The sequence below is a fragment of the Aulonocara stuartgranti genome, assembly GCF_965226115.1.
Source record: "Aulonocara stuartgranti genome assembly, chromosome: 9".
Taxonomy (NCBI): Eukaryota; Metazoa; Chordata; class Actinopteri; order Cichliformes; family Cichlidae; genus Aulonocara; species Aulonocara stuartgranti.
The window spans coordinates 3250001-3265798 of NC_138960.1; the positions used below are offsets into that span (position 1 = coordinate 3250001).

The window sequence follows — 15798 nt, forward strand, 5'->3', positions numbered from 1 at the left end:
CGGTCGGACTCAGACTGACTGCTTCATGTGTGTTTTGTCTGTCACGCAGCGTGATCCCCTGACCCTGGAACAGTAATGTGTGTGTTGGATCCTCCAGCTTTACCTCTGCACAAACACAACGCGCTCTTTGGTAACTGAGCGCCGGTCGTCCTAGCGGGTAGTTATGAGCGAGAGGGGGAGCTGGGGCTCGATGTAACTATAGCGTGAAAGCAGTGATGTCATTAAAAACACATCATTTTGATGAGCTCAGATGAGTTTTAGGGTCTCGTGCACACTGCGCTGATCTAAGACATGTTTTGTTCACGGAGACAATTAAATTATGAAGCCAAACGAATCCACCTCTCCCTCTCTTCTTATTTCCTGTTCCCCCTCCCTCCACCTTGTTTTTAATCTTTCTGCGTGTTATCTTCACTTCATTGCATTAAAGAGATGGCAGACAAGATGTCAGTGCACCATTCGTCTCTTCTACATTCCCCCCTCCCCTCCATCTCACTACCACTTGTCTCGTTCTCTTCCTCCCACCCTGCCTCATAACTTCACTGCAGCGTACAAACAGGCAGCTATCTCTCCGCCTCCGTCGTGACATACCTCCTCTCCATTGCGGTAGATGAGCAGGTCAAAGGGAATAGCAGCCACCATGTCGATGAGGAACCAGCCTTTGAAATAGTGGACAGCTATGCGCACCGGGTGGCTCACCACTTCGTCATTAGAGTTTACGTATGTTGTCCTGAGAGAAACAGAGAGCATTATGTAACTAATAGTTGTTATTGCACTTTCTTCTTTTACAACCAGCTCTGTTTAGAATAATGTGCATAGATGAGAAACAGTTTTTCTACTTAACAGCACCAAATCTGACTACAGGCTCTTCTGTGACTGTTGCTGTAATGAGGAGTGCTGCTACAGTTCAGACCTGAAGTTGATGAGGATGTCAATAATGAACATGATGTCCACTATGAGGTCCACCACATTGAGAGGAGAGCAGGAGTAAATGCAACCCTGCATGCCTAGGTCTTCCTACGAGAAGAGAGGAGAGGAAAACAAGTAAGGAGAGGCTAATATAGTGTACTGTAAGTTAAAAATACATTCAGCACATCTTTCAAATGGATTAGGATGAAGGATCATTTACATATGCATGCAGACAAAACATGAAACAGTGACAAAGTTCGGTGATTTGGAGCTCAGTTCAGCTGGCAGCAGGCTGATTAAAGAGGGACTTGTTCCAACTCCATGTTTTTGTTTTTGTAGAGCAGGCCACTAGAGCAAAATAATCCTAATTCATCTCATACTGGAACTTTGTGCAGCCCCTCAGTTCATCGACAGCTGTTTCAGCTAACTTCGCCTCCCTTTATGCAAACTTTTCCTTGGCTCCAGGTGGGTGGAGCCTCTGTGCTACTGTACAGCTCCAGCTGCTACACAAGCAAGACGAGTGAAACTGTTTGGTGGAGTCTGAAGCCTGGACCCTGAGCATTTGCACATTCGCTGATCTTTATCATTTAAAGCTAACGTCATCTTTAATGTGAACATCACTTTAAGACAAAAACCAAGGTGCACTTTAATGATTCTGTCCTTAGATGAGAACCCACGTGATCGTTGAGGAGGAATGCGGCTGAGTAGGGAGTCAGGATGGCGGTGTAGATGACCAGCAGCAGGATGAGCCAGTCCCACACCGCCTTGAAGGGGCTGTAGTGCAACACCGTCCACTTGTGGATGCGAGGAGCCTGCAGCTTGTACTCCGGCAACACATCTGCACCCAGAGACAGCACCTGTGTCGGGAGAGGAAGACAGAGAGGGGGTGATCAGACACTGAATAATTGAACACACAGAACATGGGAAGAGACAAGAGGAAGAAGAAAGGGCATTTGTGTGCATGTGTGTGAAGGGCTGAGAAAGTATGGAAAGAAGAAGGAAAGTAAAGAAACAAACGTGCACACATGTACACACACCCCGAGCATATACACAGTAACAGAGCCAAACCACAGAAGATGATGAGAACGGCTCTCATGATTCTTTCCAGGCCGCCCTCCCAGGCAGCCTGTGTCCATTACACACGTTTATAATAGTGCAATGCAAAGATATGTGCACAGAAACCCATGTAGCAAGCTCACGCACACATAATCCAAAGCTATGATTCCAGTCACATTTCCCCGTGGCGCTGACACAAATGCTTCGACACACGAGCGGCGTGTGACATGGAGTCACGTGAAAGCACAACACTCCAAACACACACAGATCCTTTTCCTCTCTCATCCCTGTCTCCCACAAAAGCACTCCAAGGATGGAATCTCGGGAGTTATGGTGCACTTCTAAGTAGCTTTACTTGCAGTAATGTATTCAATCGTCTGGGCTGCATTCTGCCCGGAAGAGAGCAGGAATGAATCAGTATAAAGAGGCATTAAAACAGCCTGCCTGTGTCTCTGCCTAATAGAATCACACAGTGAACAGCAGTGCTGAAAGCAGGGGCCTGACTTTTGGAGCTGTGTAGTGTAGCCACACAGACACCTGCGACGATCACCATTAGGTTGGTTGGCTTGACAACCGATGCTTTGATCTTACGTGCATCACTTTTATAGAAATACAAAGTGTGATCAAAAAGCATACCCGATGTAAAACTGGCCACTATTCCTGCGAGGCTGGCCCTTTGTGAACTCCTGTTGTGTTCCAGTCCTTCTGCTACGCTTGGATCGCTCCCATTCGGACCACTTGTGATTTGAATTCACATATAAGAGTGGAAACATAAACTGACCTATTTTTCATGTGGTGGTTCGACACTGGTGCAAGAGCTAGGTCTCTAGCTACAACTCATTCACTGGAAAGCACCACAGTGTCCAAGGCCGAAGACGGTAAATCCGTTGCTGATGTCTTTTGACGCTCAGATTCATTAACCAGGCTCTTAATTTGCTACTAACATGTTAAAGGAGTCATTCAAAGGTTTTTCACACTGCACACCATTTACTCTACAACACACATGTTGGACAAAATAGTCAGTAAAAGAAAACAAAGCAGTTAAAATGAAAACTCGCTGAAGCTCGTCTGCTTGCTAAAGGTCAGCTCCGTTTCCTCGCAAATCACAGATCACAGCTAATCTCACAGAGTGAAAGCAGAGACGGTGGCAGTTTGTCTAGCGCGCAAATTTTGCCATCAGTCTTGCAAGACTAGAGATTCATCCACAGTGCACATGCTTCACCAGAAAAAGGAGCTCTCAGATTATTAAGCTACAGCCACACAAGACAAGCGTTCTTCTAGAGACAAGTTGTGGGCACAAGATGACTTTGATATAAAGTACAGATGCAAACAGGTGAGGAGGTTTATTACAAAATGCAGGAGAGACATTGCTTTCACTTTAATTTATGTCTGTCTTTTGGGCAAGCAAGGCAAGCACTGCTTGCCGCTAAATTGTCAGTGTTTTTTTCTGCATTTGAATAAAACACTGCAGTCGATATGAAACAGGTAATATATTATACATTGTTTGCCTCCCATGGCTGTGTAACATATTTTGCTCTAGCTGGCTCTATTAGGCAGTGAAGTGTGGCTGTTTCGTAGAATCCTCTATTTCATGAACTATTTGTCATTTTTGTCCAGAATGTAATACCTATAAGTTCTAACAGGTGTGTGTTTATACTGTGAACATGCGGATGTTCTGATCCATGAATACGTGCGAGTCATTCATTACTGCATTAGTACATGAGAACGTCGTACTAGTGGGTTGGAGCTTTTAAACGGAAACCATCATTACTGCAACAGGACAACTGTTCTGGTAGAAACATTGTATACAGACAAAACAGTAACAATAAAGTAAAAACAAAATTATTCTCATATAAATAAGAGTAAGGCAAACCAAATGTGAAGAAATAAAGCAAAATAATAAATAAAATAGTACAGTCTGCTCTTTGACCTCCTCTCACCTCTTCGTTTTCTCCCAGTGCTCCACTGAGCTTTCACTACTCTTCTACACTCAGTGTTCCGGTTTCCTCCTGGCCTCCTGCTGACCTGTTAAATCTTTCGTCTTTTCTAATTGCATCTTTTTGTCCCTGTCCACTATCCAGCAATCCTTGCTCCACCTTTCCACTTCCTTTTCTTCTTCCCCAGCAGGCCAGTCACATTTCACACATTTGTCCTGTAAACTATTACCGCTCATCCTGCCTGGACCTTTCTTTCTTCTCTGGTTCAAATCTCTGGCTTTTCATTCCTGTATACATTCTCTCGTCCTCAGGAGCCTCGAGGCAGCTTCCTCTTTCATGTTTCCTTCATACAGAGTTACAGTTCAGGATTTCCAAATAACTTTCGATTTCAATTAAGTTAATGGTTTTACCCTCACTCACTGACTTGAAACGTTTGTACACTAGGTTTGGAAAAAAGGTTTTGGCATATGCCATATTTTCCGCTCTATAAGGCGCACATAAAATCTACAGCGCGCCTTATAGTCCGGTGCGTCTTATGTATGAATTCTGGTTGAATTCCGATTTTAAAAATCAAATCACCACACCTTTTTTTTCCCCCTCTCTCTCTTTCTATTTACAAACAAGGGATGTTTCCACATTCTCTCCACCCGTCTAAACGAAACACCCAGCGTACATCATTAGAAATACACACACAATTATGGGCATGCTGAGGTTTGTCACATGGAATGTAAATGGAGCTGGCACCAGAGGAAAGAGGTTAAAGATATTTAACCAGCTTAAAAAACTACAGGCAGATGTTGTTTTATTACAAGAAACTCACAGACCTGTCACAGGTTTAAATGAACTTAAAACACCTGAGTTTCCTAACGTGTTTGCAGCCTGTTATAATTCTAGACAACGGGGAGTAGCAATTTTAATACATTAAAATGTTAATTTTACAGTACTCGATACAGTTATAGATCCAGAGGGTAGATTTCTAATTACTAAACTATCAATATTGAACAAAAAACTATGTATTGTAAGTATATATGGTCCAAATGTTGATGAACCCTCATTCTTCCACGGATTTTTTAGTGCACTCTCTGAACACCTTGATTGCACACTCATTCTTGGCGGTGACCTCAACCTTGGACTAAATGAAGACATGGATAGGCTCAACACAACAGGAACTCAGCGTAATTGGCAGTCCACAAATATAATCAAACAGTATATGAACGACTTTGGTCTTTGCGATGCATGGCGCTCTCTTCACCCCACCAGTAAGGAATATACTTTTCTCTCGCATGTTCATCACTCCTACTCTCGTCTGGATTATTTTTTGGTCAGCAGCTCACTGCTGAACGACATTTCAGACACTGAGATTCATCCTATAGCTGTCAGCGATCATGGTCCTGTATCTTTAACACTAATGCACAAGAATAATACTACGCCAAGAAAAAACTGGAGATTTAATACATCATTGCTTAAAGATGAAGACTTTATTAAATATTTTAAAAAGGAATGGACTTCATATTTAGACTTTAATGACACTTCCAGAATATCTGCTTCTGTTCTATGGGAAGCAGGGAAAGCTGTGATGAGAGGTAAAATAATTTCTTTCTCATCACACAAAAAGAAAGAAGAAAACAAAAAAATTCAGGAATTAGAAAAAACATCAAATCACTAGAAGAAGCCTACGCGTGCAACCAAGATCAGGAAACATTGAACAAAATACGCAAAACAAAACTAGAATTAAATGAAACTATTACAGTTTTTCTCAGTCGCTTTGGTGCGTTTCTCAGATCAGAATTGAAATTCTCATAACTATTAGTTCAACCTCCACAACACTCAGTCATTTGTGCACATCATAGTAGCAATTTCTCCTCTCTCTGAACAAACTGCAAATGATTTTGGACATGAATCAGTTGCTTCCATACATTTCCCTGCTGCTTTCTGACATTTCCATTTGCTTATGTCATGTCAGTCAAAAGTAATCATACCTATGGATGCTGAATAGTCGTTCCCAATAAAACTAATAGTCATACATCCATTGCTTGAGTCATCACACACAAAATTGTTGAACTAGTTATCACATGCCAAATATTGGCCATCTGTCAAGCAAATCCTATACCTTCCTGTATCATTGTTCCTGGAAATGTCTCTGAAATTGAACAATTGATCTCGGGTGAATTACAGCTGTCACTCATGAGGAGGCGTGTGAAAGTTTAGTTGTAACCAATGACAAACAACTTGTTCACTGTCAATTATGGATGAATCCTGTGAATCCCCAATTGGCAAGCATATATAAACTGCGCGGGAGCTAGTGTGTACCATTTCTACACTTCTGTGACACAAAATGGAAGGTCAGCACTGTGGAGGAGGGGTGAGGAAGCGGGGAGGAAGGGGAAGGGGAAGAGGGAGAAGAGGCAGATATAGGCGGATTCCTAATGAAATAAGGGCTACAATTGTGGACCATGTTGTGAATCACAGCCTCACCATGGAGGAGGCTGGTCGAAGGGTGCAACCCAATATTGGAAGAACTACTGTCAGTTCAATCATTCAAACATTCCGTAGGGAAAACAAGTATGCAAACAGTAATACACTGTACTGTACTGTGCCATCTCAGACACATCACATGTTACTGTACTGTATTTGCAATTTCACAAAAAGTTCACTCTGCACCACATAGGATTGTAAGACAACCTCGCGGAGGCGGAAGAGGGCCCCTTCTTACCCCACAGCAAGAAGAAGCCATTTGTGCACTGGTCATTGCAAACAATGCAATAAAGCTGAGAGACATACAAAGCGCTGTCATAGAGAATTACACGGTATTTGGCAATATTGAATCTGTTCCAATTTCAACAATTGACAGAGTACTCAAGAAAAATGAAATCCACATGAGCAAATGGCCCTGCTAGCAGCCATGGATGCAGCATGTGACGACATCACAGCAGGGTCCTGCAGAGGATGGATTCGCCACTCCAGGAGATACTTTCCTCGCTGCATTGCGAGGGATAACATCTGTTGTGATGTAGATGAAAATATGTGGCCAGACAGACAGGAACGTCTGGATGTGCCAGAATGATTTACTGTACTGTTACATGTGCTGTTTATTGTTCACATTAGTGCACAGCTCTACCAAATGGGTGATTTTATGTTTACATGTATTCTACAGTGCACAAGTGACTGTAGCATATTTTTCTTTTGCACAATTCTGTAGGATTACAAACACTTCTACACAATGGAAATGTGAAACGTACGTATTCAGTGTCTCAGCTTCTGCTCCGCGGCTGCTGAGTGAGCCCTCATCTGGGACTCTCCTCAGCTCTTTCTGGGACAGTGGCGCAGCTGCCCCTCTGTTGGTCTTCCTTGGTCTCTTGTGTTCTGGGGGCCTCTGGATGTCTGGAGTTTTGATCTCCTCCATACCTGCTTCATACCCTGGAGGACGGGGCTGTGGCCCCCCCACACTCCCTAGCAGATCGTTACATGGAGAAACCTTTGGAATGCAAGCATGCTGATCCACACAGGTATGCACACAGGTGTACACACGGGTATTCACAGACGCGGACTACAGCTTTCTTGGCTGCTGCCTCAAAGCACATTGTGCGCTGTCTATCTTGCGTGCTGCACAATATCGTTTATTATTTAGTATCTACTGATATCTACTGCTAGCTAGTTTATTGTGATGGTGCCGTTTTTTTTATTATGTTGCTCTTTGTTGTTTGCTTTCTCTTCTGTTTTTTTTCTCCATACAGGTGACCCAGGTGTTTTATTTTTTTTTGTTTGTTTTTTTTTTCTTTCTTCCCCCCCTTCTCACCGTCTCTTCTCCCCTTTGGTTTTCTTTCTCTCCCTCTCTTTCTTTCATTCTCTCTCCCTGTCCTATCCCCCAGTCATGTCTGTCCTGTTTGTAGCAACTGAAAATAAAATAAATTCATAATTATAATAAAGGTCAATCAAATGGACCAATATGGCAAGGCCATGATGATCCACTTGGTAAAATAAATCCGCTTGGCATCTTTCTTGGCCTTAAGACAACAATTCTGATGGCTAAAGATCCAAACGGGACACAAAAAAAAAAAAAATCAACAATCTGTCAAAAATGTTTTAGTACGACCTTGGTAGCTGCGAAGCCGCACCGCTTGATGGATGGTCGGAGCATTACGGCTACTGTAGTGAAGAGCCACGCGGAGGAATCTGGGTCCTAAACTCCGTCTCCTACAGGTCCCAAAGTCAAACGATCACTGCAGCATCACTGAGAGTTAAAAACTGTCTAAATTCTTTCATCTAATAAAATGATCAGTGTTGCTGCTTTACCAGGTGTAACAATTGAGTTTAACATCCAGGCATCCATGAAAACAGGATTTATTACATTTAACAGAGTTAGAAGTTAGCAGGAAGTTAGCTCGCTAGCTTCCACCTAAGCATGATATAGCATGTTCTGACTGAGAGATTTCTGAAAAAATTCAAACGTACAGCTCTGCTATCACTTCCAACATAAATGAAGACAGGAAACTAAACAGCAGTGACGTTTGTAGGGTTACTGAAGTTGGGCTAGCTGGTATATAATGATGTGCTACGTGATCGCTAGCGACACAGCTACGTTAGCATAACATAAACACAGTGAAGCTGGAGGATGAACGCTAACTTTTTTCCACTCAATAAAAGTTAACGTGAGGGTTCCTGATGGTTAGGGACAAATGCAATCGCAGGATGCTGTAAAAGGACCAAACTTCAGTCAGGAGAACAACTGAGATAATTCATCCACAATACGAGGTTAGTCATTCATATACTGCTGCAACATGGGAATAGAGCAGTTGTGATAGAATACAGCATTAATGTCTTGATGCATTCTCAATCATCCAGGTAAGTAAATCTCCAAAAGTTGATTCTGTTCATCTGGACGTAGCGTTTTGTGGGAGAAACTTTTCATCATCATCCAGGTGACTTCTTCAGCCTCAGCTGACTTCAGGTTTCAATCTTATAAACAGTGCATTTGCATAATGACTGAAACCAGCCCACTGAAGGAACAATGGGCTGGGAGGTCAGTTCCTTAATCTTAATTATGCAAATTCTCATGACCATTGATCAACAACCACTGACCAAAACCCACTGATCAGTGGCCATGAGTACCACTCTCAGCATCAACCAAGTGTGTTTGAACTGTGTCTTCATTCCACCTACTTCACATACAAGGGTCAGTTCTACAGGCAGAAACATGGGTGTGCCATGGGCTCCCCAGTTTCACCCATCGTGGCCAATTTGTACATGGAAGAAGTGGAAAAGAGGGCTTTGCTATCCTACCCTGGAACACCACCAAGCCATTGGTTCAGGTATGTGGATGACACCTGGGTGAAAATCAAATCTCAGGACGTACCACATTTCACAGATCACATTAACTCCGTGGACCGACACATCAAATTCACCAGGGAGGATATGAAAAGTGGCAGGTTAGCCCTCTCAGACTGTGAGATTTCCATCAGTAGTGGGGGACATCTAAAAGCTGATGTGTACCGTAAACCTGCACATACGGATCAGTATCTAAGGTTTGACTCTCATCATCCACTGGAGCACAAACTGGGCGTCATCAGGACGCTACAACACAGAGCGAACACCATCCCCACAGACACAGCAGCCAGGGAGGCAGAAGATCACATCAAGAAGAGTAAATGTGGTTATCCCAGCTGGACTTTTGTCAAAGCTGGAAAGGCTCCTAAAGAAACCTCCAGCCGATCCAGGAGAGAAGGACAACCGCTGCCCAAGCGAGATCATAAGATCACCCGCAGAGTGCATTTTCAATTCCAGAATGGGCATAATTATCACCATAAATCATGTCTGAATCCTGACCTGCCCACATATGCACTTGTGTGAGCGGGCACAAACACTGCTGAATAATGCACCCACACCCACACACCCCTAGAGTTCAGCCGAGTGTCCCCCACAGCTGTGCGTCGCCTCTTGGAGTATCTTGAGGGATATTTTTAGCCATCTGTGTGAAACTGAAAAACACTGCCATGAGGACTGTTAAAAGTGCAGATGTCAAGACACATTTAAGTGCAGTTAGGGCAAAGTTGTATTTGAGGACAGCACCGGAGGGAGGAGTCTTAAAGCAAAGAGAGGAGCAGTTTACAGAGCTGTCCGCCTGTGCCACCGAGACGATTTGTTTTCCTCACTTCACCCACAACATGCTGTTTGTTCCCCACGTCGATCTAGTCGATCGGTGTAGCAGAGGCCAGCATCATTGGAGAAAGTCCTCCTTGCTAATATTCATCCCTGAAACTGACAGGATTTGTGCTTCTGACACACTGCATTTGGGGTTGACTGTGCTATATTTTCTTACTTAACTGATTGACTTGAAACTACAGACAAAATTAACTAGCTTAGACGTTAAGAGGCAAGTCGAATACAAGTGACGTGCTGACAATACACGACTCAAAGTGAAGCTCAAGCCAGAGCTCGGGCTGTCCAGTAGATTGCTTCAGTGTCAGCCCTGCTTTATTTGACACCGTGTGCTTTAGAGTGACAAGACAGGGCGAGAGATGACAAGACATAAATCAAGTTTAAAACCCTAAATGTCACATATCTGGTGTGCACCTGCTAAACCATCAAGGCTGTCACATTGTCTTTCTGCAAAGTCACGTTTCAACACAATGACAGGATACCAGAGGACTAGTCTGCTCTTACTCATAGATTTATAAAGCAACAACTACCTCTGAAGAAAGTGATGTGGAGACAGAACGATAAGGACCACGCTAAATGAGAAGAAACCCAATGCTTGACCTTCTTCTTGGTTTGCTCACAGGAAAGGATCAAAGGTAATAATGTAAAGAAAAGGGAGCCCGCCTATGAAGCCGTGCACAGCGCCAAGGACTGTGAAGGTGATGACTCACCTTTTTACAGGCAGCAAAGTTTAAATAGCTCACACTCACACCTACACCTGGGAGGTGTTCAGTACAGCTGCAGCCATAAAAAAGCTGATGACTGAACAGCGATGACACTTCCATCATTAATCTTCATTCAAATCTTCTGTCGGTGCAGAAGACTGAGCCACAGGCACCGGCACAGAGGTCGGTGCTTTGTGCAACTGGTTGATATCTCAACAACTTGCTTACACTTTATTTCACATTTAGTGAAGTCATGGTGTCATTTGAAACAGTGGAGATGGTGACGTCCTCTCTATTTTACAGAATGAAATGAAAGAGATGAAGGGAATAGCAAAAGAGAGGAATAACCTATAAGAGCGAGGCTGTGATAGTGGGACCAAGTGAGAAAGACAGAGAAGGTTAGAGGAACATGGCCAGGAGGGATGAATACACAGCAAGAAATAGCTGAAAAGTCAAAAAAATGATTAAAGACTGACAAAGTGAGCAGCAATGACAGAGCCTGACAGGGGACAGTCTGCATGACACGCAGCCATAAATGTAATTTCTATAATAAAAATTGATAGTGCATGTTCATAAACTGGAACATTTGGATCTGCGTGGCAGTTTAGTCACACAGAGGAAGAGACGAGCAGCGATGTGACGACCAGAGAGCACATGACTGTCAGGAACGTCTTGTAACTTGTAGCGATGGCGGATGATAAAAACCCAGTGACAACATAAAGTGAGGTGAGTTAAACCAGCAAGCGATTAAAGCACCTCTGAAAGGCAGAGAAGTAAATGAAAAAGTTTCTCAAGCTGAGAGTCTCTGCCTGTGACCAACTGTCAGCTGCAGGCGCACGTAGCAAGTGAACTGTTGTAAACATGTGTCTGTTTATCCCACAGGATCGTTCTGCTTCCAGATTTAACTTCTTATCTATAAGCATAATAATAATGGATCGCATTTATATAGCGCTTTTCGGGACCCCTCAAAGCGCTTTACAATTCCACTATTCAGTCACTCTCACATTCACACACTGGTGGAGGCAGCTACAGCTGTAGCCACAGCTGCCCTGGGGCGCACTGACAGAGGCGAGGATGCCATATCGCACCATCGGCCCTTCTGGCCACCACCAGTAGGCGGTAGGTGAAGTGTCTTGCCCAAGGACACAACGACCGAGACTGTCGGAGCCGTGGCTCGAACTGGCAACCTTACAATTACAAGACGAACACCCAACTCTTGAGCCACGATCGCACGTTTGTCAGTGTTTTCTAAGTAACTACAGAGGATTCTGATCTGTTACTGATCTGATCTTCAGCTAAGATTTGGTTAAAGAACATCTGATGTTGTGTAAGTCATTAAAAGATGGATATTGCACATGCTCAGTGTTGGGTGTAGCACATTCAAAATTAACATGTGACTGTAATCACACTCGTCTTTGCAGTAATGCATTATGTGTTTCCATGCGTCACAAAGGTTCTTCAGTTCTCTTTTGTGCAGGTAGGAGGACATTACTTGCTAACTGCTAACACAACTTTGACTGTGAGCAAGCATCTGCACAGGCAGCATGCTAACACAAAGCTAGCCAAGAAGCCAGAATGATGCTGAAGCTGAATGAACGCTGAGCTCCGCCCACCAGCCAGAACTTGATCTTCAACAGGTGATAAAGGCAGTGATGAACAGTTTTCACCTGTGCATGTCTCTACAGTAGAATCAGTGTTGCAATGGCTTTAAAGTTATTAATGTTCATTACAAAGAACCAGTATGGACATGGACCCTCAGTGTCAGACTGCGTTCACTCTTCTAATACTTTTCTGTTTGCTTTAATGTCAGTTTGTTGCTAACTCATTGGCCAAAACCTAATCTTTAAAAAAATCCAAAAGTGACATCAGACTACAATATCGTCCAATCCAATGCTTCAAGTGTCTGCAGCTGCGATGCTTCCAAAACCTCTGCAAACATGGCCGATATGTCGTGACGAGAAACTGGTCAATATTTTATACAGTCAAACACTGCTGCTCATCCATGCCCATACTCGGCATTAGAAAAGAGGCCGTTCAAATGACAGAAGCACATTAAAATTTCACAGCGTTCATTTTCTACTGTAAACAGAAGAGCCAGTGAACCACGAGCACCGAGGCAAGCACCAGCTCATCGGCTTGACACCCGTTTAATAATGCAGAATCAAATCATGTCTGTTTGGTAAAGGTGTATTTGTGCACATAGCTCCTGTTGGGTGGCTGACTCTGCTGAACTGCACACCAATGAGACGCACACACTGCCTGAGATTTCATCCGGAGCTCAACAAAAACATTTCGATTCACCGACTGTCGAAGTGCAACGATGCAGCTTGCTGCTGGAGGATAGAGATACACGGGGTGCTAATGCATCACATCATTGCTACATATACATATTCTAACAAAAGTCCAACCAAAACCAGATTATTAAAATTAGATACAGCACAAATATGGGAACACACCACGCAGATAGTGAATGATCTGCAGTTTGTATCCTGTGACACGTAAAGAGAGCCTGGCTTTTAATGTGTTTATCACAAAAGGCAGCAGTCTGTAATCTTGGCAGACTTAAGGTACTAAAAGATCCAAAGTATAGAAAGAAACACACAAACACCCGTGGACACATTTAAACACTAAGTTTACTTTGTTTAATTTTTTCTCTGCCTTATTCCAACACTTACGTTTCAAATTGAGGGCTGGAGGACTTTCTTTTTCATTTACAGCATCAGCTTGTGCACACATAACCACATAAGGTTCTGACACTGGCCCGAAGCTTTTATCTTTCACCAAAAGACCAGTGTGATATTATTAGCTTCAGCCTGCTGATAAGTGCAGTCGGTGGACAGAGTCGCCTTTTCACGCAGAACACTCGCTGCTGTTTGGACAAGACAGCGTGAAAGCTCTATTGTAGTGAAATATAGATGAACACATGTATTTTAGAGCCACAGAAATGTGGCTAAAACACAGTGTTGGAATGTTAACTTTAGTGCTGTCACATCCAAAGACATGTAGCAGCTTGTAAAATGCACAAGAGCAACTCTCACTGAAAGGTTGTTACTTTCAAAGACGAACAAACGAGTGCATCTACAAGGGAAAAGGAACTCATGTAACTGATAAAGTCTTCTTCAAGTAACTCCTGTGTCCTGTGTGTAAAGGAGTTAAAAACAAATAACTGCTAAATGAAATAAATGTAACTGTAATCAGTTACTGAGAAAATAAAATGAATTTAAATGTAGAATACAGGAGTCACTCTGTTGCTTTACAGTCTTCTGGTATATTTCCTGACAATTGCAACAAATAATAACGAGCAGCAGCTACATCGACACAGACTCATGCATGCGGGCAAAATGCACTCCGATACTGAGCACTGAATTAAATTTGTTCTCCTGTCTTAATCTATCCTGGCTGTTTTCTGCCTGTTAAATTAAGGCTCTAGGCAATCTGAGTCTATCATCCCTGCAACCAGCTGACCAAGACAAGAACCTCTTTGTTTGCTGGAAATCCAACAGTCCAGTAATTTCCTTGTGACACCGTAAAACAATCAAAACACGAGTACATAGAGGAAAGCTTGTTTATCTGCAGAGAAAATACGGATAAAATATTCAGCTGCTCAAAGTGAAATGTCTGCAGCAGATAGAAGATGGTCCAATAGAAAAGTCATTAAGAGTAATACATTATATCATTCATGTCATTTATAGCTGAGTTCAAAACCTCGAAACATTTTAAAAGGATAAGAAATACATTTAAAATGAACCTTTCTAAACGTGCATTACCGTATTTTCACGACCATAAGGCGCACTTAAAAGTCTTAGATTTTCTTCAAAAAGTACGGCGCGCCCTATAGCGCGGTGCGCCCTGTGTGTTGTAAGGAGGACGTAGTAGAGAACACCATGAGAACGCTAAAGGGTGAAGTGCGTGCGTTGACGTTATCGCACATACCTGTATAAAAGAACAGGTATGTGCATTATGCGGAACATCGTTGTTTTAACAACCCTGAAAATGGCAAAGAGACATGCTTATGAAGCACAGTTTAAACTGAAGGCCATCAGCTACGCGGAGGAACATGGAAATCGAGCAGCGGCGAGAGAATTTAAGATTAACAAATCGATGGTTCGCAAATGGAGGAAGCTGGAAAACAAGCTCCGGCAGGTCAAGAAGACGCAGCTGAGTTTCCGCGGACATAAGGCGAGGTGGCCCGAGTTGGAGGAAAGACTCGAGCGGTGGATCATCGAGCAAAGAACGAGCGGGAGAAGCGTTTCGACGGTCACCATTCGGCTAAAAGCAGTTTCACTTTCACTTTTTATGAAACGGTGCCATTTTTCCATCCGGACCAGGACTACGGTAGCGCAGCAACTTCCAGCGGATTATAAGGAAAAGCTGGCCATCTTCCGCTCCTACTGCAGCAAACACATCGGCGACAAACACATCCAGCCCAGCCACATCACAAACACGGACGAGGTCCCGCTCACTTTTGACATCCCAGTGAGTCACACTGTGGAGAAGAAGGGGACCAGCACGGTAGCGATACGCACAACGGGGTATGAAAACTCTTCTTTTACTGTTGTGCTTGGCTGCCATGCTAATGGACAGAAACTGCCGCCTATGGGGATTTTAAAGCGAAAGACTTTGCCTAAAGAGAAGTTTCCAGCAGGAATCATCATTAAGGCAAATGAAAAGGGCTGGATGGATGAGGAAATGATGAAAGAGTGGCTGAGGGAGGTGTGTGTAAGGAGACCAGGTGGTTTTTTCCACGCATCACCATCGCTCTTAATCTGTGACTCTATGCGTGCCCATCTCACAGCCGATGTGAAAAAAACTAGTGAAACAAATGAACTGTGAGCTTGCTGTCATTCCGGGAGGCCTGACAAAGGATCTCCAACGGCTGGACATCGGTGTGAACCGCCCGTTCAAAGTAAGGCTGCGAGCGGCCTGGGAGCGATGGATGACCGGTGGAGACCACAGTTTCACCAAGAGTGGAAGGCAGCGCCGGGCAAGTTACGCCACAATTTGCCAATGGATTGTAGATGCTTGGGCTAACATGTCTG

At 43.5% G+C, this 15798-nt stretch overlaps 1 protein-coding gene across 2 annotated transcripts in view; it reads right to left on the reverse strand.

The window, feature by feature from the left end:
* Positions 1-15798, reverse strand: part of kcnh2b (potassium voltage-gated channel, subfamily H (eag-related), member 2b) — a 250785-nt gene that overhangs the window by 32056 nt on the left and 202931 nt on the right. For both annotated transcript variants that reach the window (XM_082547606.1, XM_082547607.1), the window contains 3 exons: positions 1584-1763; positions 911-1014; positions 589-727 (listed from right to left, as the gene is read on the reverse strand). In XM_082547606.1, the coding sequence (XP_082403732.1) occupies positions 589-727; positions 911-1014; positions 1584-1763 (423 nt within the window). The remainder of the gene's footprint in view (positions 1-588; positions 728-910; positions 1015-1583; positions 1764-15798) is intronic.